The 27,376-nt window shown below is 47.2% G+C and overlaps 1 protein-coding gene across 3 annotated transcripts in view; it reads left to right on the top strand.

The window, feature by feature from the left end:
- The window catches only part of ULK1 (unc-51 like autophagy activating kinase 1), an 86,781-nt gene that overhangs the window by 49,716 nt on the left and 9,689 nt on the right, over positions 1-27,376 (top strand). The window contains exons 13-23 of one of the 3 annotated variants that reach the window (XM_064168576.1): positions 5,853-5,941; positions 9,225-9,387; positions 11,086-11,146; positions 11,461-11,550; positions 15,796-15,921; positions 19,989-20,140; positions 21,637-21,720; positions 22,307-22,569; positions 23,222-23,406; positions 24,217-24,332; positions 24,881-25,024. In XM_064168576.1, coding sequence (XP_064024646.1) covers positions 5,853-5,941; positions 9,225-9,387; positions 11,086-11,146; positions 11,461-11,550; positions 15,796-15,921; positions 19,989-20,140; positions 21,637-21,720; positions 22,307-22,569; positions 23,222-23,406; positions 24,217-24,332; positions 24,881-25,024 — 1,473 coding nt within the window. Of the gene's footprint in view, positions 1-5,852; positions 5,942-9,221; positions 9,388-11,085; positions 11,147-11,460; positions 11,551-15,795; positions 15,922-19,988; positions 20,141-21,636; positions 21,721-22,306; positions 22,570-23,221; positions 23,407-24,216; positions 24,333-24,880; positions 25,025-27,376 lie in introns of all 3 variants that reach the window. The other 2 variants (XM_064168575.1, XM_064168577.1) reach the window with 2 other exon arrangements.

Genomic DNA, 27,376 nt, shown 5'->3' with positions numbered 1-27,376 from the left:
CTTAGCAAGGTCACAGTTGTTCAGAGCCAGCTCCCTTAGCTTTGCAGGCAAGACTAAGGTGAGTCCGAAAGTCTGTTGTGCTGCTACTTCACAGCCTCACCAGTGTGGGAAGCATCAAAGAGAAGAGATACAGCTGCACCTGAATCATGTTGATCATGCTCAGACTGAATTTAAGTGTCCCCAGGCCTGCAGTGCAGAACTGAGAGAGAGAGTGGTGTGCTCTCATCTTTTGTATTCTCCTTGGGAGCTGCTGACTGGGCTACTGCTGACTTCAGTGGAAGCAGGGCTACAGCATTCACATTTGGATATGCAAGTTTCTCTTCGAGTTTGTTGGATAATCTATACCAGCATCTGTGTTTTGGAGTAGTAACTGTTGCATGATGAACACGCTGGGACCTCAGCTAAACTCAGAGGTCTACTGTGCAGCCTTTGCTCAAGGGACCTTCCATTTCAGAGACATTTGCACTGCAAGTGCAAGCAACCATGCATACATTTATGTCTCAAACCATTTTTAAGGTGAGACCTTCCTTTCCATATGAGAACACTTTGCAGTCTGAGCAGAGTGTGGTGATCTCCATAGTGCTGCAGTGCCAGGGACAAGGGCAGAAGGGGAGAGCTGCCTCCAGCATGCAGAGCTGAATGCATCACCTAGGCTCCTAAACTCTGTCAAGGCTGGTCCAGAGCTGGTCATACAGTGAATAAAAATGAAGCAAGAGCTGTTCATTCTGTGTGGATGGGTTAGTATATCCCCTCACAGATTACATCTGGTTGGAAGAGACCTCAAAGATCATCCAGTTCAACCCTCTACCTCATAGCATTATAAAGACTGTTTTTGTAATACAGCATCATTTTGGAGAAGTGGAGAATTCCCAAATATGGATAATACTCTAAGTGGATAGTTTAGAAGTTGTTAAGGGAGTGGACCCCCCACACTTAAGTGAGCTTGCTCGACTTTTGAGACACTTCAGCAGAATCAACATCTCAGGTAACAGCATTTCTGACAAGCTCATCTCTTCCACTGCAGTTTCGTGGGGTGGTTGTTCTCATGTCCCTCCCCTCACTCCTCTAGTGAGGCAAGGACCCAAGTCTGCTGCCATCCTGAGTGCACCACAAAGCTCTGTTTGCTACAGGCTTTAGCCCTGGACTTTTAACTAAAGCATGTAGTTGGTTTTGTTTGTTTATTTATGTCTTATGTTGTGAGGTTTGTACCTCTGACTAAGGATGTACCTTAGATGTGCACAGATTAATTAATAAAGTCTTTAAAAACACTGTGTCTAGTCAGAATGTTGTGTGTCTGTAGCTAGGTCTGATCAGCATAAGGCATGGGGCAGTGTGTCACAGCAGCAGTGCCTGAGAAGGCATAATTAGATACTTGAGCGAGCCTGTAATTGGTACCCTTGCAGAACATTTCTGACAGTTTTGTTGCTCCTGCCTTCAGTAAGTGCTACAGGTACCTCCTTCACAAAAGCACAGAACATTAAAGGTTGAAAGGGACCTCCAGAGATTGAGTCCACCCCCCCTGCCAAAGCAGGATCACCTAGGGTAGCCCTCACAAGAATGCATCCGGGCAGGTTTTGAACATCTCCAGGGAAGGAGACTCACTGCACTCTGCTTTAAGAGAGCAGGAGCTGTGAGCAGTTGTGGTTTGGAGCTGTAGCCATCTGAAATGTCTTGTCAAGCTTAACTGGACTTTTACCCTCTTTAAATCTTCCTGTACATAAAATATTCAGGGGGAAAAAACTAGTGAGAAGCCATCATGCCTTCTGCATCTCAAAGATTGTACTGGTGCAAAGTTGTAAGCTCTAAAAAGCAGCTCGGTTTTGGGCAAGCCCTTGCAGTTCCTTCCCTCAAACTCTTGCCTTGTCAGAGACTGTAATTAACAAGCTTTTTGATGGCTGGTTTTAATTGAATCCAGATAATAAAAACGAATGCCTCTCTCCAGTACATGTAAAATGCAGATTCCAAAGAAAGCTTCTTTTAAAATAAGGCTTAGAGGCTCAGATATTTTTAGGGTGATCGAGGCCCTGGTAGAGTGATTTGTCAGAAGTTAACTTTTGTAGGTGTAGGATCCAGTGTAAAGTTCTGGGGTGTATTAGGAAGAGTGTGTCCAGCAGATCAAGGGAGGTTCTCCTCCCCCTCTACTCTGCCCTGATGAGACCTCATCTTGAATACTGTGTTCAGTTTTGGGCTCCCCAGTTTAAGAGGGACAGGGATCTGCTGGAGAGAGTCCAGTGGAGGGCTACAAGGATGATTAGGGGACTGGAGGTCATGCCTGATGAGGAGAGGCTGAGAGATTTGGGACTTTTTAGTTTGGAAAAGAGAAGACTTAGAGGGGATTTGATGAATGTTTATAAGTATCTGGGGGCTGGCCAGGAGCAGGGGGACAGGCTCTGCTCACTGCTCCCTGGGATAGGACAAAGAGCAGTGGGTGTAAATTGCAGCAAAAGAGATTCTGCCTCAACACAAGGGGCAACTTCTTTACTGTAAGGGTCCCAGAGCACTGGCACAGGCTCCCCAGAGAGGTTGTGGGGTCTCCTTCTCTGGAGCCTTTCAAGGCCTGTCTGGATGTGCTCCTCTGTGATCTGTTAGTATTGTCCTGCTCTGGCAGGGGGTTTGGACTCGATGATCTCCTTGGGTCCCTTCTGACCCCTAACATCCTCTGATCCACACAGCTGGAACACAGGCTTGCTTTTATGGCTCCTAGCTCTCCCCTTCTGAAACCAGTTGGCATTGGTTACACGACATAGAGGATGACTGTTCTTCTGTTGGAACAACTTGGAGAGGGCAATTATGAAAACAAAACTTATTTACATTACAATCCAGCAATTTCTGGATTTGGGTGGGGGCCTACAGTCGGTGCTAGCATTGCCCACATTCAGACTTGAGCTGGGAACATGATGAGCCAACCCTTTGCATCCTTTTAATTGGAAACTGGGAGTGCCTGGGTGTGTGGAGGAGATGGCAGCAAAGGTCTTGCTTTCAAGCTGTCCTGTGTGGCTGACGCTGGAAAATGCACCGGGGGGAACGTGGTGGTCAGAGAGGGTTTGTCAGAGCCAAACCCTGTGTGGTTCTGTATGCATGAAAGTCTGTTTTTAGCATCAGGACCTTCTGAGTTAGACCTTACAACGTTACAGTGTGAATTTGGGGAGCTGACAGAGGTTTAAGTAAGAACAATAACAGTGGCTGTTGCTAAAGGCATGCTTCGCACAAGCTGCTGTGAGTTTCAGAGGATAGTGGCAAAGTCTGCTTGCATATCTTCATTCCTAGATCAATGGAAAGCTGTCCAAAGTAAGCAGACAAAAATAGAAAAGTCTCAATTCCAGCCAGGTTTAAATCAATGAGCACAGGACCAAAACAGAGTGAAGGGAACCTTGAGAGAGAACAGATGTGGCGGTGCTAAAATCATCAATACCAGGGGAAAATGAACAGCAGTGCAAGTCTGGCAGCTAGTTCAGAAACCATCTCTTCTTAAAAGCACCTTTCCATAGCAGGAAGGTCTGTCTGTCCAAGGCTGAATTGTTTTATAAGAGCTGGCAGGATAAAAACAGGGAAACCTCTTCCCCACCCCCCATTTGGCTTTGTGGTGTTAAATACATAGGGAAGGTAGTAGGGGTTGCACTGCAGGCTCTGTGGGAAGATCCCAGAGATCAAAAGCAGTGTGGTATAGGCAGGACAGAGCTCTGCATTTCACAAGGAAGTTCTCAGAGCTCTGTGTGTGTTCCCTGAGCATGGGGGGCGGGAACCAGCTGTGCTGGAAGAGCATGTGGGATGTGGGTGGTGTGGCTCTCCCTGCCAAGCCCCTGACCTCCCGTTATCAGGGTATCACAGTCCCCCTTCCTTTACCAGAGCTGTTTTAATAGCACAGCCCATTCAGGGCAGAGAAGCGATGGTCAGAGAGATGCAGAGGCTAGAAAGCAGCTTCTCACAAAGCTTTGGGAAGGTGTGTTATGGACCTCAACACGCTGGTGAAGTGAGCTGAATCTGTCTCTGTTTGCACTTAACCTCTTCAGACAAACATGCAGTTTCTGTCAGCATTAGCAAGGGTGGAGGAGATCACTATAACCCTGCTTAAACTGTCATAGTGGTTGATTATTTACATTAAAACACCTAAGACCACACTTCTTAGGCTTTGTTTTCCTGCTCTTGGATCTTGTCAAACCTCTGCCAGACTGAGAAGGTCAGCATCTAAGCGATTCTTCTGTGTGCTGGGAGACACTGGTCCAGTCATCCTTTAACCTTTCTCGGTAGGTTGTATGGATGGACTTCTTAAAGCTTTTTATTAGAAGGCATCCTTTTCCCTTCTTTTATCAGTAGAACACTGCTTCAGCAGTTAATTGGAGAGAGGGAATTCTACTTTTCTAGCTGGTTGAACAGAATAAGGACTTTGTAGTATCTAGTGTGATTAATGACACAAGCAGTTTTACTTCACACAGAAGTGTTCTTCTAGGCATTATTAACCTTCCTCACCTTAAGGATGGAGTCATTAGCACAGATGCTGTGAAGGTAGAAACCTGATAGGAGGTGCTAATTCTCTGCCAGCACAGTGGAAGAAAAGCAAAGTGTACCTCTCCTCACTTCAGTATGGCCTCTGAGCTCTTGTTTTAAGTCACTCAAATAGCAAAGTGGTTGCAGAGGAAAATGTGACTTCAGGCTGCCTTGAAGTGGGGATGTTTGGCCTCTTCTGCACTGTTCAGTCTTGTGCAGGTAGGCTGGGAAACTAGAACCACAAAATATGTCAAAGTCCTCTAAAGAGCCAGTGTTACCTTGGACTTGCCTCCCTCCTGGGCTGAACTGAGCTCTTGTAAGGTATTTACAGAACCTCTCTTGCATAAGTCATTGGAGCTAAATATTCTTTTCTCCTGTGATGCTTTAATCATCTTTTCTGCCTGAAGGTCAGTGCTAAGTAGACCTTTGTGGCTCTCTGAAGGTCACAAAAAGCCAGCTCAACAATGGAGTGAATGAAATGTGCAGTTCTGCCATTGAACAATAAAAAATAAGAGGAAGAGAGGCAAAAATAAGCTGTGCTAAGGAACAGTTTCTGCACAAAGAGATGAAATAACCAGTTTCTTCATTCTGCAGAGGTGACCCAAGGAGAATGGGTTGAGGAGTAAGAAGCAATGAGCTATTTCCTTGTTGAATGAATTATTTGGTGGGGTTTTTCTGTTTTTTTATTATGGCATGTGGCCTGGGATGCCCAAGTGACTGTTAGCAAGCACACAGTGGCATAGAATCACAGAATCATCCAGGCTGGAAAAGACCCTCAGGATCACCAAGTCCAACCTATAACCCTACTCTGCAAGACTCGCCTTAAACCATGGCCCTAAGCACTGCATCCAAACGACCCTTAAACACACCCAGGGTTGGTGACTCCACCACCTCCCTGGGCAGCTCATTCCAGTGCTTGTGTGTAACTAAGCACACACATCCCAACATTTGATGCACGTGTGCTAAGCCACAAAGTCTGATGAAGATGAAACTGCAGGGATATGCTTTTGCTTCTAACCTCTGCCCCTGGCATTCAGTAACTCAGTCCACTTTCCCTTCTTTTCCAAAGAGGCTCTCGAGGGCAGAAATTGTCTTGTGACCTGTGTACCTTGGTCAGATATTGTGAAAGCTTTCACCCTAAGAGCTATGACTGTGAACCAGCGTGTGGGGAAGTGGAGGGATGTGAATTGTACAGCTGAACAGAATGGGAGGGTTTATGTTTGTTTGCCTTCAATTGCCACATCTGATACCTGAGATACATGGTGGTGTGTGAGGTAAACCTGATGGGAGAAGATGAAAAGACCTTTTATTACCAATTCACTTTAGACTGACAACTTCCTTTTGGTTTTGTCTTCTGTTTGGTTTAGCTGCTTCTGTGCCAATGCCTTCTTATCCCAGTTCAGGCTCTGGTAGTTCCTCCAGCAGCTCCTCTACTTCCCACCTGGCATCGCCTCCTGTAAGTACAGCCCAGAGGATGCACTGATTGCATTAATGATCTCCCTGCTTGTCTTTCTGAAACAAGGTCTCTGCTTATGTTGCCTTCTGATGCAAGTTACTGAGCAGCAGTTCTGTCTGGTATTGGTCCAGTGTCTTCTCAAGTCTGTTTAGAGTTTGGATTCTGCAGGTTGTCTCTCTCTTCAAAAGATGTTTCAGTTTGTCAGTGCCTGTCATATGAAAAGCCTTTGTGAAAGGAGTTGGTGTTAATGACACTGGCTTGTCTTGGCAGAGTTGGAAAGCACCCTGAAACCAAAATCCAGTCACTAAATCAGGGTGTAGCACTGCTTACTTGGCTGTACCGTCTCTGGTTTTAAGCAAAGCCTCTGCAGCTTGCCAGCGTGTCCACACTTGTGTAAGAGGACCTGTCTCTTTTCTGACCACTCTTCCCAGCTGCCACAGAGGGACACTGAGCAAAGTGTTTGCTCAGATCAGACCTGCTGCAGTCTGGTGGGCTCGTGAGAGATGGTCTGATCCAATGGCTTTGTCTCTCTGGTTACCTGCAATAATGGAAACTTTCCTGTAGGGAAAGAACATCAAGTGAGCAGTGAATTGACATTCTTCCAGCTGGCTGAACTGAAAGCTTGTTTTCAGAGGCCTTTGGTGAAAGCTGCCTGTTGTCTTGGAACCTGGGAATGCTGATGGGATAATGAACAAAGGAAGGGAGAAGAATGACATTTTTTGCTTCCTGGCATTAACTGCTTTTTTCTTTTGTTCTGTGAGTTTCCCTGGGCCAGCGTCTCTCAACTTGGCTTGGAAAGGGCTGAGAGGCACTATCAGAAGCTAATGTAGGTGCTCATAATGTGGGCTGTCAGAGATGTGAGGGCTGGTCTCCTCTGAATGTCACATAGCTGTTCCTGAGAGACTATTTCCCCTTGCAGCCCTAAATAGGCTGAGCACCTCCTGACCATGAGACTCCAGGAATAGGCAGATGATGTGAAAAGCAGACTCTGTCTCCTGAGCTTTCCTGCTTTGGGAACACACTTACTGCCAGAGTTGGCAGGAGGTCCCATGTTAGAAGCATGTTGCACTGACCCCACTCTGCATTTTGATGTTTTGCTGATAGAGAGGTGCTGCTGCATCATGTGAAAAACACCACATCTGCCAGGAAGAGAGGTGGAAAGCTTCTGCTCATATGTACAGCAGGAGAGTCCTTGGAGAGTGAACAAAGTCTTAACAGGGCCCCAGTGAAAGCTGATTCAAGTCCTCCTCAGCCTAAAACTGCATTAGGATAAAGCTTGTGATCAACTCTGTGGGCAGTTCAGCTGTCTTAAAGCTTTCTTAAACCATCAGGCCACCTCCATCTGGCCACAGATTGTGAGGGTGGTGGAGCTGTTCCTTATCTGGCTAAAAGAAACAGGAAAATGGAACTCCCTAGGGTCTGTCCTGCTTTTGGTGGCTGTGAGGTGTTGATCTCTGCTTAACCCCCTCCAGGCTTTTCTAGCTCCTTATCAGCCTGTTGTGGAAGACACATGTCCTGGCTTGCCCAGGCATGACCCCATGGTCCCCTTCCTGCTGCAGAGTGGGGGGGAAGCCGAGCACAGGGAGAAGACAGAAGGCTTGGAGATGCCCACTTGGAGGGTCTAACACTTACCTAGACTTGTTTTTCCCAACTAAGGGAAAGCAAGCTCCTGACTAATAGGGTCAGCTTTGGCAATGTGCCCTTCTGATTGGTGAATCTGTGTGGTCAGTAGGCCATTTCACTTGGACAAACAGCAAATAGCCTTTTGCCACATGTCCCCTCACTACTTTTGTGCCTGCTTTGCCCTGCCACATTATGCTCTGTTTTGCTTGCAACAATTTGATTTTCAAGCCACTGACAGAATTCCTTTCAAATTTTGGGTTCTCTCTGATACTGTTTTGTGAGTATAGAATCATAGAATCAACCAGGTTGGAAGAGACCTCCAAGATCACCCAGTCCAACCTAGCACCCAGCCCTGTCCAATCAACCAGACCATGGCACTAAGTGCCTCATCTAGTCTTGCCTCGAATACCTCCAGGGACAACAACTCCACCACCTCCCTGGGCAGCCCATTCCAATACCAATCACTCTCTCTGTGAAGAACTTCCTCCTAACATCCAGCCTAGACCTCCCCTGGCACAATTTGAGACTGTGTCCCCTTCTTCTGTTGCTGGTTGCCTGGGAGAAGAGTCCAACCCCACCTGGCTACAGCCTCCCTTCAGGTAGTTGTAGACAGCAATGAGGTCACCCCTGAGCCCTCCTCCTTTTCTTCAGGCTGTACAACCCCAGCTCCCTCAGCATGTCCTCCTAAGGTTTGTGTTCCAGGCCTTTCACCAGCTTTGTTGCCCTTCTCTAGACATGTTCCAGCACCTCAACATCTCTCTTGAATTCAGGGGCCCAAAACTGGACACAGTAAATATTCAAAGGAGTAAATATTCAAAGCCTCTTTCTAAGAAATTCTGTGGCTAGATTCTATTGTGCCTTTCTGCTTTAGTAGCAGAAGAGAGCCTCTCAAGTCCCCTGAAGGGCAAGAGATATAATTGAAACTAAGAACCTCTCTCCAGTTTTAATGTTTGTACTTGCCAGTTTCCTTAGTGTGTTCTAGTTTGCCTGTTCCCTGTGTGTACAAGTATCCAAACCATGGATTTTGAACACTATAAATAAGTTTTCTGGTGAGATTTAATAAACAGTTTTCATAGTTATTAACAATCTTTGCCTGGATATAAAAAATAATAGTGATAGTTAATTTTTCAGAATTCATAATGCAGCTCTGCAGCAAAACAGAGTTGGTCTGAAAGTGCAGGACTTCCTATGTATGTGTTCCTGAGTCCTGCTGACTGTGAGAGCCCAAGCAGAGACTAGGTGTTTAAGAATCACCCAAAAAGAAACATAGACCCCAAAAAGCATAACCCAGAAGAATAACCAAAACTGTCTCTGAAAGCTCTTCCCTAATCCACACACAGACTAAATGGAGTTGGTAGCAAATACTTAGTTTGATGTAGAAAGCCTTAGCAGAGGGATGCAATATCTCCAGTGAATTTTTCTTATCAGGGAAGCATCAGATATGCTGGTAGGATGTTTTGTGTAACAAAAGATGTGCTGCTCTGACATGGACATAAAAGGCTGTTCCTTTTCAGTAAACCAAACAGCTGCTTCTGGCAAAGTGTCAGCCCTGGTTTATCAGCAAAATGTTGTTTGTAGCCTTGTACAGAATGGTTTAAAGGATCCAGTAGATGATGTAGATGTGCTGAAGCTGTTGTTTGTTTTCTTGTTGGATTAGCAGTCCCTTGGAGAGATGCAGCAGCAGCTGCAGGAGAAGACACTGGCATCTCCTACCCAGGATTCTCCTGGCTTTCTGCAGGGATCTAAGGACTCTGCTGGAAGCAGCAGTAAGAATTCATCTTGTGACACCGATGACTTCGTTATGGTTCCAGCACAGTTCCCAAGTAAGGGGGTTTCTGGAAATGCATAAGGTGTTTGCAGAGGGGGATGTGGGTGTTAAGGATGAGTGCTAGAAAGCTGAAAGAGCAATTAGACCTGTCTGATTCTCCTGAGTACCTGGAGTGTGTGTGTTCTCCAGCTGGGAAAGACATCTGTCTCTGTCTAGTTTCATAGGGTGTTTTGTAATTAGCTTCAAAGATAGGATTTGAGAGGAAAGATTACTTTGGGACCTCAAAAAGAGATTGAACCTGGAAATCCAACTAGAAAAGAAGATAAGTAGGCTCACAGGGAGAAGTGTCTTTGCCTCACAGAGGCCTTTCTCATGTCATTCTGTCTTCAGTTTCACTCAGCATCACAGTCCAAGGCGAGAGTTCAGCTGGCAAGATGGATTTTATACTTGAAAAAAGTCCCTGGGGGAAGCTAAAAGGTGTTGGAATTTTCTTCAAAGGCTTCCTATTTAACTTTAGCACCTCTGTGTGTTTATACTTGGATAGCAATTGCTTGAAAATGTGTGTGTACCTAAAGGCCAGGACCTCAGTTCAGCCTCGGGAAGAGAAGACTCTGAGGGTACCTTAGAGCTGCCTTCTAGTACCTGAGGGGATCCTACAGGATGTCTGGCACTAGGACAAGGAGGAATAGTTTCAGGCTGAAGGAGAGCAGGGTTAGACTGGATCGTAGGAGGAAGGTCTTCAGTACAAGGGTGATGGGACTCTGGAATAGGCTGCCTGAGAAGGTTTTGGGTGCCTTCTCCCTGGGAAAGAAGCTGGCTGCATGAGGCCTTGAGCAACCAAGTCTAGTTGAGTGGTGTCCCTGCTCAGGGGGGTTGGAGTAGATGATCTCTAAGGCCCTTTCTAATCTAATCCATTCTGTGATTCAGCCAGCATGCTTAAGTATGTTCCTGCACGTCCTAAGTGGCAAAACCCCAGGGCAATCAAGATTAGCTGGCAGCTGGACACACAACATAAGGCAGTTTGTGCCTTTGCCAAAACACCTGAACACTGGAAGCACAACTAGTGCAAGACAAGTGCATACTGGTCCCATTGCTTTGCTGAGTTGAAACTTGGTGCTAAATGCTCTGATTCCTCATTTTGCAGTTGCACTACATTTATGAAAGCAAGAATTTGAAGGGGTAGAACTGGAATCTGTCAAGGTCTTTGCTATGCAATCTTTGTGATAAGGAAGAGCTTGGTGCTGCTTCTGTTGTTCCTGGGAACAGCAGTGGGACCAGTATGCACTTGTCTTGCACTAGTTGTGCTTCCAGTGTTCAGGTGTTTTGGCAAAGGCACAAACTGCCTTATGTTGTGTGTCCAGCTGCCAGCTACTCCTGATTGCCCTGGGGTTTTGCCACTTAGGACGTGGATGTTTCAAAACCCTGCATGAAACACACACCATTGTCTTCTTACACAGCACCTACTTGCTTGCACCAAGAGGGCAGTGCTCCAGAAGAGCTGTTAGGTTTTGGCTCTGTTCCAGAAGGGTTTCCTTTCAGCCTAGATTTCCCAAAACTTCAAGGTACAAAGAGCAGCAGCAGCCACTGAAGCTTCAGCCCATGTGTATTTCACAAAACACTGACTTCACAAGCAGCTCAGCAGGTCTTAGGGGAGCAGGAAATGCTACCCAAATTCTCAACTGCTCTGAATATGTAAAGATATTAAAGAAAATTATATTGCTTTAATCTGTTTCTGCACTGCTCTGTTCCTCAGGTGATTTAACTGCTGAGGCTGCAGGAGGCAAACCCATCCAAGACAGCTTGATGTACAGCGGGTAAGAGCACCAAGGCAACTGAAATTGTTTAGCTGCTGGAACATGCTCTGCATTAGGGACCTGCAGGTTCTGCTGGAGAGGAGGGAAGGTGTTGCTGAGTTAGCTTTTGTGTCAGCAGTAACTGTCACCTGCCTGCTTCTGACCACTTTCAGTCTGATTATCAGCAAATGGCACCTGAACACCAGAGGCTATGTGGGGTAGCATGACAGTCCCCAGAGCTCCTAGAAGTAGGTGCTGGGCAGACTCAGCTTTGTAGGAGGGGAGCAGGGTTGGCTCCAGGCTCTAACAGCTGGGTTTATTCTATCATTCTTCAGGAGTTCTTTGGTGACTTCAGCAGGCTTGGAAAGCCAGGGACGGACACCATCTCCTTCACCCCCATACAGCAGTTCTCCCAGCCCATCCAGGTAAGAAAGGCTCTTCATTGGTGACTATGAAACATTGACTGAATACCCATTGGCCTCCAAGAGGGGATTTTACAGATGTTGGCATGCTGGGCAAGGTCCATATCCCTTATTTAATTGAAGGGTAGTGAGAAACACCCAGGAAAACTCCCCAGACTGAGGCACTAATCAGTCCCAAATACAGAGCCTATCTCTCCCTCTTCTGGCCTTCAGGAGGGGCCAGGAGAGAAGGCAGTAGAGCCAGAATTAACTCTGTTTACTCAGGGGACAGGGATCATTCTCAAGCAGAAAGTAAATGTACTCTGCTGGCTTGTGTGTGCTGCTCATCCTCTCTGTGCTTAGCTTGCAGAAGCATGAAGTGTTCCAGCTAAAGACTCTTTGCAGTGAAATGGAGTGCAGCATTGCAGCCAAGTCTGAAACTGCTGTGGGCTTGAATTACTGGGCAAGGGATAGGAGAGCAACTGTGGAGGAGTGTTGCTTGTCTCTCCTTGCTGTTGAAGGACAGGTCTGGGCCTACTCGGTGATTTGCAGTGTGCTTGAATCCCCAGACACCTTGTTGGCCTATGACTGTATACAGTCATGCTTCTGCACAGGCCTTGTTTAGTAACAGAGAATGCAGGAGTAGGAGTAAGAAGTGCAAAGAGGCATGGTCAGAGGTTTAGTTCCAACTTAAACCAGTTGTTCTAAACTCAGCTTTGGTGTTGGGAGCTGTCGTAGGTGACAGCTGCCCACACACAGCTGCCCAGCAACCCCAGTGCCTCCAGACACGTTTATGTTCAGAAGACATGAATGGTCTCTGGAAGATGATCTCATTGACTCCAGAGCTTGAAGCTTCAGGGTATGTGTTTAGCTTACAGGGAGCTGACAGTGCTGCTCCTGTCTCATTCCTGCCTACCGGGGAAACAAGGCAGCTTTCATCTTCTATTCTGTCAATAAGGCACCTGTTGGAGGAGGACAGTTGAAGGGAATTTCATGCTGGGAGATGGATGACCCTAAAATCTTTCTGAAGAAGAAAATGTAGTCCCAGGCTATGTGTTGAAGACACTTGTCACATACACAGAGCCCAGGAAATGACAAAGTATAGCCACAAAGCATACAAACTTAAAGGAGGAGAATATAGCTGAAAGCTGGACTGACGTGATCAGATTAATTGGCAAGCATGCACCACAGTGTGAAGTTTAATTGCATGAGGCTTCTTATACCATCACCTGCTAAGCTTTTTAACAGCTTATTCCTTAACTGATTCCTTTGCATTCTGAGGATCAGCCTTTATTAAAGGATTTGGCCTTTTTTTATGGACAGCAGTAAGTAGAAATTCATGGAACGTGACTACAGATGCTGCCTACTTTTCACTCTTCAGCACCATCTTCACCAATCCAGCCTCATTCCATTCTACTGGGTCACAAGGTGGCAGAGTCATTGCCAGTGGCTGTGATCTGTCATGAGGCCTATTGGTTTAGCACTTAACTGGTACAGAGGACTTCTGTTTTTCTCTCTCTTTGCTCACTTGCAAGGAGCAGCTCTCTCTTTCGTGTGTGGCTGCAGGCTAGCGAGCAGTGCTGGATGCAGTCCAACTAGGACAGAAAGCAAAGACTATTTTAGAGTTGCTAGCAGTAGGTTTTCCTCAGGACGTCATAGCACATTCTGGAGCAGCTCTCCTTCTAAACCAAGAGAATAAGGAGTAGGCACAATTAAAATATGCTGATAGTTCTCTTTTTTAGAAGCATTTCCTTGGTGAAGATGCTTAGTCAAACAAAAAGTACTTCCCTGGATGTATCCCACAGCAATGCATTTAATACCACTTTCATAGAGCTTTTAATTACTGCCAAGTAATTAAACTTCCTCTCCCAGCTTTATCTCTGCCTTTGCAGATTTATGGTCAACTGCCAGTTAGCAGGTTTGGTGTATGCCACTTCATTTGGATGGCTTTTGCAATTGGCACCTTGTGGAGAGGTCTGACTTGTAGAAGGACTTGATGTAACTCTTGGGGAGATAAGGAATCCTTCTTTTCCTCTGAAAGATTTTTGTCCAGATGAAAATGGTAGTGTTTGAAAAGGGTGTAGAAAGTTAGGCTGTGCACAAAGCTTGACACGAGCTCTCAGATTTCTCTTTGCTTTATGTCTGTCTTGAGACTGTGTCTTATGCTGGTGGAAGGCAGAGACACCAAAGCCTCACCTTCTTGCTAGGTAATTGGAAACCTTGAGTGCCTTTTTCTATTCAATGTCAGTGAAGAATCAAGGCTTCCATGCTGCCTTTTAGAGATAGGTTAAGAGTCTGTTCTTTTGGTGGAAGAACTAAGAGAACATGGGGAAGAATACACAGAACTTAAAAATTGGTGAACCTGTTGAGAGGGGAATCAAGAAATCAGAATCACTTTTCGAACTTTCAGCCTTGATGAAAGACCTCTTGAGTTATTTTGCTCTCTTATGGTCGAGGTGTGTCTTCATGTGCCTACTGTGGAGATCTGGAGACACATTTCTGCAGGTCAGCTTTGTTCAACACTGTTACCATAAACCATTGAGTACTGCTGACCTTGCCCCAGAAAGAGATTCTGGTAAATAGGAAGCACTGAATTGCTGTATCAGAAACAGTGTGGTCAGTAGAACAAGGGAGGCTATTCTTCCCTTGGTCAGGCCACACCTTGAGTGCTGTGTCCAATTCTGGACTCCTCAATTCAAGAGAGATGTTGAGATACTGGAATGTCCAGAGAAGGGCAATGAAGCTGGTGAAAGGTCTGGAGCACAGCCCTGTGAGGAGAGGCTGAGGGAGCTGGGGGTGTGCAGCCTGGAGAGGAGGCGGCTCAGGGGTGACCTCATTGGCTGTCTACAACTACCTGAAGGGAGGTTGTAGCCAGATGGGGGTTGGTCTCTTTTCCTACACAACCAGCAAGAGAACAAGGGGACACAATCTCAAGTTGTGCTGGGGAAGGGTGTTAGGAGGAAGTTGTTGGCAGAGAGAGTGACTGACATTGGAATGGGCTGCCCAGGGAGGTGGTGGAGTCGCTATCCCTGGGGGTGTTCAGAAGAAGCCTGGATAAGGCACTTAGTGCCATGGTCTGGTTGATTGGGTCGGGCTGGGTGCTAGGTTGGACTGGATGATCTTGGAGGTCTCTTCCAACCTGGTTAATTCTATGAACAAGTCACTAATTCTTATCTCTTCCTCTGTGCACATGTGTATATTCTTGCTGAATTAAATGCCTCCTTTCATCTTAAACACTTCCACTCTGAGTGTTAGGCCTGAAGAAGTGATACTTCCTGCTTCTCAGGGGCAGACCCAGGTGTGTGTCCATGACTAACAGCAAGGAAGACTGCAGAAACCTTCATCACTAATAAGACCTTTCTGTAATTGTGCAACATCCCTGCAGTTGGTGTTGGCAGTTGTGAATAGCATTGCCATGGCAATTAATCTGAGAATTCTGGAGCCTTTGGGAAAAGACTTTAGGCAGCTACTTTAGTTAAACCTGGTGTTTAAACGTGTTCGCATGGGTTTTGTGTAGCCTGGTTTGTGTACAGCATCATGTACAAGCTAAGTCACAGGGGAAACTGCCCCCTGGGGGAATAGATACCATATGTGAGTGAGTTAAGAGGCTTGGTTAGAACTAGAAGGAAGTCTGATGTTTGCAGGATGGGCCCATCCCATTGTCTGTGTGGTATTTCAGCTGACCTTGATGAGTCTGTAGACATCAGCTTCTGCCCCGTGGATTTATTCCAAGCTGCCTTTTCCACCCTGTAGTTAACATCCTGGTAGGCACCACGAGCTTGTCTTCTCTTTATGGTGTGCTGAGAGTTCCATGGAGGTGCCACTGCTGCAGCAGTGCCTCTGCATGAATCACAACCAGCTTCTGGCAGCAAAATCTTTGGTGGTGTCCTTTGTGAGCCACAGCTGTTTGGCCCCTGCTCAGTGATGTGCTCTTTGGCTGTGGATCTGAGCTGTTGGAAACTAGGCCAGTTGTGGCCTGAAATAGCAGGGCTCCAGTTTTCCCGGAGGGAGTGGTGCGCTTGGGTGGATGTTTGAACTTCAGTCCGTGGGTGGGAGTTGTGCTGCAGGAGAGGAGCCTGTTTTCAGGGGATGTGTGCTGCCACTTCCCTTTGATACGGCTTGGAACCACCTCCCGCTGTAAACCCACAAGCCCAGAGCCGCCAAGGCAAGGCTGGCTGTCGTCAGTTGCTCTGTGGAAACAGAACCTGCAATTACCTTGCTGAAGGCCCACTCCTCACAAGAGGCTTTGGCTGTGTCTCCTCTCCACAGCCGGCCAGGGCAGTTCTCCAGCAGCAAGTACGGACACTCCGTGCCCATCCCGGTGCCGACGCAGATCCACAACTACCGGCGCATCGAGCAGAACCTGCAGTCTCCCCATCAGTGCAGCTCCCCACGGTAAGTGCTGGGGCTGGCAGGAGGGGGTCTTCTAATACAGCTTGAGGGCTGTAAACCAAACTCTTTTCTGATTGTTCTCTGTACCTCTAAACTGGCCAGGGTGATGGGCTTCCCTCCTTCCTGTAGGGAGCCAGTGTGGTACGTGTTGTGTAGGGACATAGTTGGGAGTGTTCTTGTAGTGATGTTGAGATGTATTTGTTACCAACTACTCAGAGTTTTACCTCTGTGTGTGTATGCAAGACAGCTCCTGTCAGCTCTCAGTGCAGACTGAGCCCCTTTTGAGTCTGGTTGCTTTTCCCATGCCAGCTGTGTTGGGATGTCCAAGCAGAGAACATCCATCTGGCAGATGCCCTTATGAAAGCAGAAAGTTGAGATGAACAACTGAAATGGATCAGGCTGCAAGACTTCCCTGACTACCTTAATTAGTTCCTGTAGCTAGTCACACCAGCGATGATGAGTCTTACATGAGTGGCATATTAATGTGGCTATGCAGCCAGGGCTAATTGCATCATGAGCAATGTATGCCCGTGAGGCAGAGCACGTCTCCCAAAAGAGCCATCAGAAGGACCTGGATGCCAGCCTTTGGCCATAGAGCTGACTTCACTGGTACTGCTTTCTATGTCCTAGACGTGTAGGGCTTCTGTCTCCTCTCAGGTACAATTTCTGGTTCTTACAAGTTTGACATCTGGGTTGACAGCAGCAGCCTAGGTCATAGGCTGGTTGGAAGGAGACTCAAGATCTTAAAGAGTTTGTACAGCTGGAGTGTTCAAACAGGAGTGTCTCAGGTGTCATGGCTTTTTTGGGAAGAGTTGTTTTGGAATCTGGATTAGTTTAAGTTTAGATTTCAGAAGTAGGGTAATACCCATGTCAGCCTTTGGGCTTCAGCCAGCCTAATTCAGGATAAGCCTTATTTAGAGTAGACCCAGAAGCAGAGACACGGTATGTTGTTTAATTAAGGATCAGCAGAGACTGCTTTGTGCCAGTGTTACTTTAATACTGTTTTAAATTCACTTCAAGTGTGGGGTGGGCTTTGTGGTAAGCTCCTTCCTGTTTCCTGTGTGCTTTGTGCTTCTGGCAGCAAAATTTGTGTGCCCTGTTAGTGTTGGAACTCACAAAAGAGTCCTGGTTGTCCATGTGCCATATAAAGTGAGAGCTCTGGAGAAGGTGCAGAGGATGCACCTTGGCACGCCATGCCTGCCCCAAGTGTGCTGACAGGCTGCTGTCTTGAGGTTCACAGCCTGCAGCTACCAGTCCAGGATCAAACTGTCATGTTTTGCTGCTTTTAGTCACCACTGTGCAATGATGAGATTAGCATCATCCCTGCAGAGGAACTCGAGGAATGGACACAATCAGGGTGACTCACACTCTGCTTTTAGCATCTTTGCAGGATCTCTGACGTCATGTTTTCTTCTGCCCCAGGAAGCCATATTTATCTCTTGCCATCACTTCCTCTGATCAGCAGATTCAGTAGACACCCTTCAGGAATGGAAGGAGACATTTTCATCAAGCATTTAGCATGTGATTCCACTTTGCCAGGTGTATCAAACAGGCCTTTACAGCCCAGTGCCTCATGTTTGCCAGCTGCAAACCTTGATATACACTCTTGGTTCTGAAAGGCTGACAACTGTCATCTGAGTGGCTGCTGCGTGCCTGTGTAAGGTGGCTTGTTTGTGGGTAGATATGTTGCTTGTTGAGGTGGTAATTATGTGTGAGTCCTTTTGGCCACATCACCTGTCCTGCTCCTCTGCTTGCTTGCTTATCCCATGTCTCGTATGGTGGCGTTTGACATTCTATATCTTGCAGCAGCAGCAGCAGCAGTCAGCTGGTGTGTTTTTCTGCCAGGTCCTGAGAGATAATGTTCAGCCTTCTGGATGGCTCCTGTTGTGGAGAGTTAAACACAGAGTGGGGGGAGAAATACATTTTGTCACTGAACAGCTAGGTACCTTCTCACCTTGCCAGGTGTCTGTTTCCTTGTGGTGTCCTCATTTTGCTTCAGGGCCAGGCACTCGCTGAGCATTAGGCCTCTGAATCTGAAGAAGTGATTTTTAGGTTAAAATTGTAAAGGATTTCCTTTTTTCCAACCACGTGAACATAACATGGAGTCATTTGGCTGAGAAATGTAGTAATGACTTGAAAAGTGGGGTGGTGGATCAAATTCTTGTGTGGCAACTACTGAGATGGATATTTTTTGGGATAATTACTTTTTTTTGGTTTGTTTTCTGAAATGGGGCATAAAGTAAAACATGCATCAAGTATTTTTGGGTGTTACCCACCCCCCCCTCCACACACACACTTAAGAAAAATCACCCAGACTAGACTCAGCTGCTGGAAAATTGAATGGAGCTTTATACTTACAGCTTAGCACAATATAGAAGCAGGTATTTACAATATATATGCAGCTATAGGCAGAAATATGCAAGTTAAAAGGTAATACAGAAACACAGCAGCCCTCCCAGAAACCAGAGTCCCCAGGAGGGGCTCCCAACCACCCTTCTACCTTCTCTCTCCCCCTCTACCCTAGACTTTGCCTTACATTCAAGGTGAGTTTGGAGGGTCAGCCAGAGGGGTTAGGAAGCAGATGGATTAGTCACACAGACAGCAGGTTAGGTTAGAGAGAAGTGCAGGCCCGGAGACAGAGAGCAAACAACTGCCTTATCTGTGTTTATGTTCTCATTCTTATACATCTCAGCAAGCCTATGAGTGCAGCAGACATCACCATCGTTTCCTTTTCACAGCCTATCACCTAATTCTTCTCACCAAAACATCCTAGCTAGGCTCAAACTAGCACAGTTGAGTAGATGTACTGCCACTTCATCAGGATGGCCCTGCCATTCCTGGGTAGTGCAGTCAGCCCAGCTTGGGCTGCTGAAATCCATATGGCTTTCTTCCTTCTGTTCAGATACATATGGACAGCTTAAGGCAGCCTCACTGGGAGGAGGCAGGATACCTTGGTGCATCTTTGAGTGGCTTGAGAACAGAGGGTTTTTTTTCAGCATATTCATTGATTCCAGAAAACCACCTGCTGCCTGAGACTAATGTTCCTTTAACAAGGGAAGAAAAGGCTTCCAAAGTGAGAGCAGGCTGAGAGGGTTGATGAAAAGGCTGTTTTCTCACACAGCTGAGTGTAATGGGAATTGTGGTGTAGGAGCCTGCAGAGGCAGAGTGGCATTTCAGTAAATGGAGTTAAGGCTGTGTGCTCTTAACGAGCAGTGAAAACATGAAAATAGTGGAAAAGAATGAAGATGATGTGCAGTAATCTCATCTCTCTCCAGAGTGGTGGTCTGCCTGTCCTTTTTCCCACTTGTCTAGTTTCCTCCTTTGTTTCATTTCAGCATCTGGTTAATACTTGAGGTGCCAGCATGTGTGGGCTGCACAAATTAATTGTCACTCCCTAAGGTGAGGCTTTCCAAGGGGGTTGGAGCCCAGGCAGTTCTGACTGTCCAGACCAAAGAGAAATTCCTCTGGGCTGTATTGAGCTGTTTCAGATCTGACACCCACACACTGCTCTGGTTTGCTCTGTAGCTTCTGATTTGAGTCAAAGCTCTCTGGCAGGCTCTTTGGTAACCCTTGGGTGTAGGTTAGGTTTACATCTTACAGCCTGCACTGGCAGAGCTTTCCACCCAAACAACTCCTTAAAAAGAGCAGGAGACTCAGCACAGGAGAGATATTTGAGTAAAGCCCTCTCAGGGCATTCTGAAGACACTGCCTCGAGTTAACACCTAGGACAGGGCAAGACATGAAACTGTCCTGTTCAGGATTGGTGTTATGTACCCGAGAGCATCTGAAATTGACTTCTGAGCCATGACAGGACTTCCTGATTGTAGCTAAGCTCATCTCCTTCCTTCTTTCCATTTGTTTGCAAACTTAATACTTTTTTATTGAGCCTTTTGGAAACAAAGATTATCATTTTAATCTCTGTCTGTTCTGCATCCAAATCCCACTATACAAGGAGCCATGAAGTTCCAGTTCTGTGGAAGTCTCTGGGTGGGTGGGTCTGGCAATCCTGTTCTCCTTACTCCTTGTCACTGGTAGCTGGAGTGACGTGTCCTGTTGTTGTTTCCTCTAAGGTCTGGCACAGTCAGAAGGTCTAGCAGTACAAGTCCTCTTGGCTTTCCTAAAACTGGTGCTTCCCCTCCTTACCCTGGAGAGCATGGATCTGTGCCCAGCTCTAGAAAGCTCTCCTATGGTGGTGCCAAGCCATTTATGCCATCACCACAAGGTAAGATGTCAACTGGCATGTTGCTGCCCTGATATAATCATGCATCTCTCTAGAGGAAAGAAGGAAGTTGTGGCCAGCTGTAGATAATAGAACGTTCAGATTGTTGTGTTCTCCTGTGGCTCTTACCAATAGATGATTTGACATGATGATCAGAGGGCTGGAGAACCTCTCCTGTGAAGATAGACTGAAAGAGTTGGGGCTGTTCAGTCTGCAGAAGAGGAGGCTCCAAGGTGACCTTCTTGTGGCCTTCCAATATCTGAAAGGTGCCTACAAAAAAGCTGGGGAGGCACTTTTTAGGATGTCAGGGAGTGACAGGACTGGGGGGAATGGAGCAAAGCTGGAGGTGGGGAGGTTCAGGCTGGACGTGAGGAGGAAGTTGCTTGGCATGAGAGTGGTGAGATCCTGGAATGGGTTGCCCAGGGAGGTGGTTGAGGCCCCATGCCTGGAGGTGTTTAAGGCCAGGCTGGATGAGGCTGTGGGCAGGGTGATCTAAGGTAGGGTGTCCCTGGGCATGTCAGGGGGGTTGGAACTAGGTGATCCTTGTGGTCCCTTCCGACCTTGACTGATACTATGATTCTGTGACAAGTGTTCTGGCCTCAGTAAAATGGAGAGGAAAATACCTCTTAGGCCCAAGAGAGGCAAGTTTTCTTTTGGTGCTTGGATTAAACATTGACTTCCTTCTGAAGAGGGTTTCTGTAAATGCAGAGTTCTTTTTTTACTGGTTTGGGCTGGGGTGGAAAAAAAATGTAAGCCAGTTATTGTCAGAGCAAAGTTCTGACCAGCTTTGGAAGACTTTGAACTTCACTGTTAGAATCATAGAATCAACCAGGTTGGAAGAGACCTGTAAGCTCATCCAGTCCAACCTAGCACCCAGCCTTGTCCAATCAACTAGACCATGGCACTAAGTGCCTCATCCAGGCTTTTTTTGAACACCTCCAGGGGTGGCAACTCCACCACCTGCCTGGGTAGCCCATTCCAATACCAGTCACTCTCACTGAAAAACTTCTTCCTGACATCCAGCCTATACCTCCTACCCAGCACAACTTGTTCAAACTGAGAAGTAGCTGTCTGAATATCTGGTAGCCTGATGCAGATGGTAACAAGCAATTCAAGTGGAAAGGAGTGACTAAAGCACAATGTCCAACTGATGCAATTTGCTGTTCTCTCTGAAGAAACAGGCTCTGGTGTAACTGGCTATCCTGTATCCCTAGTGTCTCCAATCCTATATTTATTAACCTCTGCTGGTGGGGCAATGCAGAATATTCCTATTCTATTCCTCTGAATCTATATCACTACAAAGTCAGGCTAAAACTTGCCAAATGAATAGCAGACAGAGGTTTCCCCCCTCCTCTTACAGAGGCTACCTTTTCACTGCACAGCTGGGGCTGAGAAGATACAGAGCCATCTTTCTATAAAAGAGGTGGTGCATGGTGGTCTTATTGCCTATAGAAACTTGATGCTGAGTAAGCTTTTTTCTTTATTGTGTCTCCTCAAAGTTGGAACAATCCCAGAGCAGCCCAGCCAGACTGTTGTCCCATCTTCTCTTGGAGCAGATGTGAGAAGTCGGATTCCTGTTGCTGGTGTGTTGATCCTTACCTTCCTTCATTGTTCCTATGGATAAAGCCAGAACTGTAGTCTCAGGGCATTCAAGGTTGGCTGTGGTTCACCAGCAGCTTGTCTTGATGGTTGGCCAGCCAGGATTTCTGTGTGCTGGTGAGAGTTGAAGTAGATCATTCACATCCTGTCACCCAATGTCTTCCAGTGCTATACTACCTCTGTCACAAACTCAAATCTGGGATGGTGAAGTCATGAACTGTACAAAGGAAAAGCATCTCAGAAATTCCCACCACCACCTCTCCCAAGCAGCCTGCTCTGTGTGTAATATCCTTGCTGCTGAGCCCTGATAGTCAGATTCACTTTCTCTGTAAGGGCTGCAGTGAAGGAAAGAAGCCACACTTTTATTTCCCTGTTTTTCATAACTCTTCTTCCTCTAGAGTCAAAGCCCAATCAGGCTGAGTAGTTTTGTGGCCCTCATCAGAGTAACTCCCCTTAGCCATCCACTGAGAGTTCTGATCTGTAGGTGTTTGATCAATGGACCCTGGGATCAGGGTGGCCTTTTGTGTTAGAAACAGAAAATGATGTGGTTTGTCACTCTGGGTCCTCCAGGTTCCTTGGCACCCGAACAGTCTCCTCGAGGGATGGGCTCCCGGCTCCACAGTGCTCCCAACCTGTCGGATTTGCATTCCTGCAGGCAGAAGATAACCAAGCAGCACTCTGATCCTCTTGTTGCTCACTTTGGTCATAGCCCAGCCAGCCAGCCTCTGCAGATTCATGGCTTGCAGCACTGCCGGCAGCTCAGATCCTCGCCAAAGCTCTCTGAGTTCATGCAGAGAAGCCCTTTGCCAACTATCATGGGCTCCCCTACAAAGGTATGTCAAGGGGAGGGCTTTGCTTTTGGGATTCTCATGGATCAATCTTCTGGAGTGTTTTGGGGTTAACTGCTGCATGCTCAGGTAACTCTGACCTGGATTTGTTGCCACTTAACCGCTTTTCTTCAAGGGCTGTGTAGTGACCTGTGTGAAATGGGGTAGTGTCCTAGTTCTTAGTGGACAGATCTCACTTGGCAGCAGTGTTCACCATCTGAGCAGAGTCCAGGGCTTTAAGCAGGCAATGAAAAGGAGCTGCCCAGCTTAGGCAGCAGCACATTAGTGAGCTGCAGTGCCTGGGCTGTGCTGCACGCAGGCTCGGCTTGTGACGCAAGTGTGTCCGGTAGGAATCCCCGGCAGAGACGGCAGACGGTTAAGCAGGTGACAGCCCTGGTGTCTCATGCAAAGCTGGCACTGTGACAGCATTTTCTCTGCTTGTGTTAGGCTGCTGCAAATTTTCTGCAGAGTTTGCTGTCTGTTTTAGTCTTTCAGGGATTGAGGACAAGTAACTGTGTGGGGTGGGATTCCTACCTCTTTATTTCAGGCAGCTTGTTATGCATACAGTTGTTTTTTGATGAACAAGTGGGAGGGGGGCAAGGAGAACCTTACCTCTCAGTTTTAGGGAGACATCTCTGGGTTTTTTTGTTCTTCTTAGGCTGTGTCCCCATTTGAGTTTCCCAAAACCCCAAGTTCCCAGAATCTCCTCACCCTCCTGGCCCATCAGGGGGTTATGATGACTCCGACACGAAACAAGACCTTGCCAGATCTGAAGGAGATGGGTCATTTCCACTGCCAGCAAACTGGCCTGGGATTGAGGCCAGTGGAAGAGCTCAAGGGCAGGTGAGCTATAATCTGCTCTGTACAGTGATGCTTCATTCCCCAATACGGAATGGATGGGGCAAATTTCAGATCCCTGCTAACACTAAAGATGAAATGTGACATCTGCAGATGTTCTCTGGATATCTGCTAGTGCCCTTGGACTGCAAACAGATACAAAGCAGATTTTTCCTCTACAGGGACAGGCCATGACCTAGATTTCACAAAATGAAAGCCTGTCTGCAGCTTCATGTTGTGTTTAGTGTCCAGGGTTTCATTAAGTGGGGTAGCAGGATTTTGTTATTAGACCAGGCTCCCTGCAATTATGCAGACACAAGCCTTGCTCTGTGTGGAGCCTGTGCCTGTTGTGGATGAGAGGGTGCTATGGGTGCTTCTTGTCAGTTGAACAGTGGGCACAGGTCTTCAGACCAGTTAGGTGTTCAGAAAACATGTGCTGACTGTCCTTGCTTAATGCTGAGGTGTTAGTGTTAAGCTTCTTTTATATGCCTCTCTGCAGACTGCAGCTTTTTCCAGTGCTCTGGAGGAGTCCTCTGATATTAATTTCTTTATCTTCCATTTAAAAAAAAAGTGCAGTAGTAATGCTGTAGTCAATAATTGCATTAGTGCAGTTCCTCACAGGTGTGTGCTTTCTACACGTAGTAGGAGATGCTTCAGATGCTGTGTTGAAAGAGAAGAGTGGTTATGTCAGCTCTAGACTGCTTGCTGGGTAGCATTAAGTGGCTGTGGACCAGGAATGGCACAAACTGGGGTGGAAGTTAGCTGAAACTTTGCACCTGTTGGCTTTCTGCATTGTGTTGTGTTTCTCCCTTTCAGGTCTCTGAGCACAGGCAGGCTCACTGACCTGCTTTTGAAGGCAGCCTTTGGGGCACAGATCTCAGAAGCTGGCAGCAGTGACAGCCTGAACAATGAGAAGCCAATGGAGATTGCAGGTAGGTGAGGATGCCAGGCAGATGTGGCACGATGTCCTGGGCTGGGGCAAACAGTTTGCCTGCCTGTCTCCCAGAAACGGGAGGTGCTGCTCTGCTGGCTTTTGGCGAAGGAGGCGGCTGCCGTGTGTGAGGAGTGTTTGCTGTCTTCTGTGGGCTGCGTCACTGCTGGCCAGTGGTGGTGTTTTCGTAGGCAGGGCTTCCTCTCTAGGCCCCTTCTGAATGCAGTCACATGTGGAAGTGGGGTCTTTCTGCCAGGACACTCGAGCATGAATGGCTCTGCAAGGGTGGGTCTTCCTGGGCTGTCAGGTTGGGAAGCGAGGAGGGGAGAACAGCTGCAGCAGTGCCTAAGGCTGCCAGGCTCCTGTGCTGTCGTGGTGCCAGCCTGGCTCGGTGTGTTCTGAGGAGGTGCCTCCAAAGGCAGCGCTGGCCTCTGCTGGTGACCACCTCCTGAGAGAGTCTGCCGGAGCCTAAAACCGCTGGGAGAGGCACACCATGCTCTGAGTAACTTTCCTGTGATGCCAGTCTGCACCTTTCAACTGTCTCCCCAGCTCCCTCAGGTGCTTACGGAGGGACCCTGCACTCTGGTGCCCGGGCTGGGGGCTCTGCCAGCCCAACCCCAGTGATTTTTACTGTCGGATCCCCTCCCAGTGGAACAACCCCCCCACAGACCACGAGGACCAGGATGTTTTCAGGTAAAGGGCTGATACCTACCTGCCTGTTCCACTGGGAATGCCTGGGGGCAGAGCGATGTGTTGAATTCCTTGCTGCTGAACACAGGGCTGCCCAGAGCACAGTCCGTAGAGCTGAGCTGGTCTTGAAGGTGTTTGAGGTTCCCGTGCTGGCTCCTGCCAGCCCCAGTTATTGCTGGCAACTGTTTGTACTGGCACAAGAACTAATGCCAGGATTGTGGTTTTCCAGTACTGGAAGAGACAGGCAAACTCTTTTACTTCATTGCTCTCTGCTTCAGGAATAATGCTGCAGCTGTTCACATACAGGTCAGCAAATGTAGAGATTGTGTTGTGCTCTGATGGTTTTCCCTGTGGGTTTTAGAGGAGCTGTGGAAGATGAGTGTGACCATCCGTGCCCAACAGTTTCAGTGCACAGCTACCGTCAGGAAAGAGCCACAGAGGCTCTGTGTGCAGAATCACTGCTGAAGTAGGGAATGGGGCAATGCACTCCTGCTTGACAGATCCTCCTTTTGATACACCAATGCTTTGGCCTCCTCAGCCAGCAGCTGAGGCTGTGGTAATGGGCTCTTTTGGGATAGCATGTCTGGGAGCTGGAGTCTCTGTTCAGTTTGACAAAATATTTGGACACTCCTGTTTGCATTTTTGGCTTGTTTGGGCTCTCGTCTTGGCCCTTCTTCATCTGAATCTAGTCAACTCTTTTGTTCTTAATTAGCTTTGAATGGGGAAGGTTTGGCTGTAACCAACTGCTTGTCTGGGATGGGGGACACATGGGCCCAGCTTGCACTGCTGTTGGAACTAAAACCACTCACAACCAGCAAGTTGTAACCATAATCCTCTCTTGATCTCTTCTCTTTAGAGAGTGACCTCTGCGGGGCAGAGACTCTTACAAAGTGTTTCACAGGCCTTTAGCACAATGGGGTTACTCTCCTGACTGCAGCCTCTAGCTACTACTGAGACATGAATAGAGAGTTCAGGCTTCCTGTGTTGCTTTTGCAGGGGTAGTAGCCATTTGGATGCAGATCCAAGCACCACTTTTTAGCAGGTGGATACTTGGATGCTTGAGGGTCTGCCAAACAGTCAGGGCCTCAGATGGGATGCCTGGAAGAGAAGGCTGTTGGATAATGACCCTACAATATGTGCACAGTGTTAGGTGAAGCAAAGCCACCTGACAGCTTTGTCTGTTAGGTCTGTGCAGTAACTCCTTATGCTAGAGTTCATGCACAAAGTTAAAAGTGAAAAGAGGAGCTTTGTAGGCTGAAACTTTGCACCCCATGTGCTTGGACAAGCCATGAGTGTGATCACTTGACAGATAGAAGGGTAGAGCCTTTTCATGAGTCATAACAACTTCTGCAAGCAGCCTGTTGTAATCAGGAGGGTCCCCAGAATGTGATGTGGTTGATCCTTTCCTCTACCTGAAAGATCCAGAAATACTTTTATCTTTGATGATCCACTTAGCTTTGAAGCGTAGCTGCCAGCAGGGAGAATGCACTGGGAGGAGAGGAAACTCTGCAGATCAGTTGTGCATTATTATATTGCTGAGCCTTTTGAAGGGTGGGTAGGGTAGCAAATTAAATTTGTGGCTGGATGTGATGGTTTGGATGTTACTCGCCCACCCCACGCTTTGTAAAATCACCCAGACTAGACTCAGAGGCCCTGGAAATGGAATGAAGATTTATGTTTGCAGCTTAGCAACAGCATACAGGCAGAGAGTTACAATAGATGCAGTTATAGACAGAAGTATACAAGTTAAAAGGTAATACAGAAACACAACTCCCCTCCCAGAAACCTGAGTCCCCAGAGGGGCTCTCAACCACCCTTCCACCTTCTGCCTACCTCTCAACCTTACCCAAGATCTTGCCTTATGTTTAAGGTAGTATGGAGGGTCGCCCAGGGGTGTTAGGAGGGAGGTGGATTTAATCACACAGATGGCAGGTTAGGTTAGAGAGAGAGATGCAGCCCAAAGCCCAGGCAGAGTGTCTGTCTTATCTATATTTACTTTCTTATACATCTCAGCAAGCCTATGAGTGCAGTAGACATCACCATGGTTTCCCTTCCACAGCCTGTAATCTAGTTCTTCTCACCAGAACATTCCAGCTAGCTTCAAACTAGCACAATGGAAGAGCAACATTTTCCTCCAAAGGATCTGTGGCAATGGAGAGTATCACATTGGTGGTATTAGCAGAGCCCTATGGCTGGTACTGGTATCCCTGCGTCAGACAGAACAGATCTCTTTGTGGCAGTGTCAGGGGATATGAAGCCCTCTGGAGGTGATGAATGGATTATAAATACCCTGAGACAGACATTCGTTTGGAAGTGTCCATGTTTTATATGCAGTGTGTTCTTAGGATGCATTCA

Source organism: Pogoniulus pusillus, chromosome 30 (genome assembly GCF_015220805.1).
Source record: "Pogoniulus pusillus isolate bPogPus1 chromosome 30, bPogPus1.pri, whole genome shotgun sequence".
Taxonomy (NCBI): domain Eukaryota; kingdom Metazoa; phylum Chordata; class Aves; order Piciformes; family Lybiidae; genus Pogoniulus; species Pogoniulus pusillus.
The sequence above is the reverse complement of the archived record's forward strand: the minus strand, read 5'-3'. Positions and strand labels throughout refer to the sequence as shown.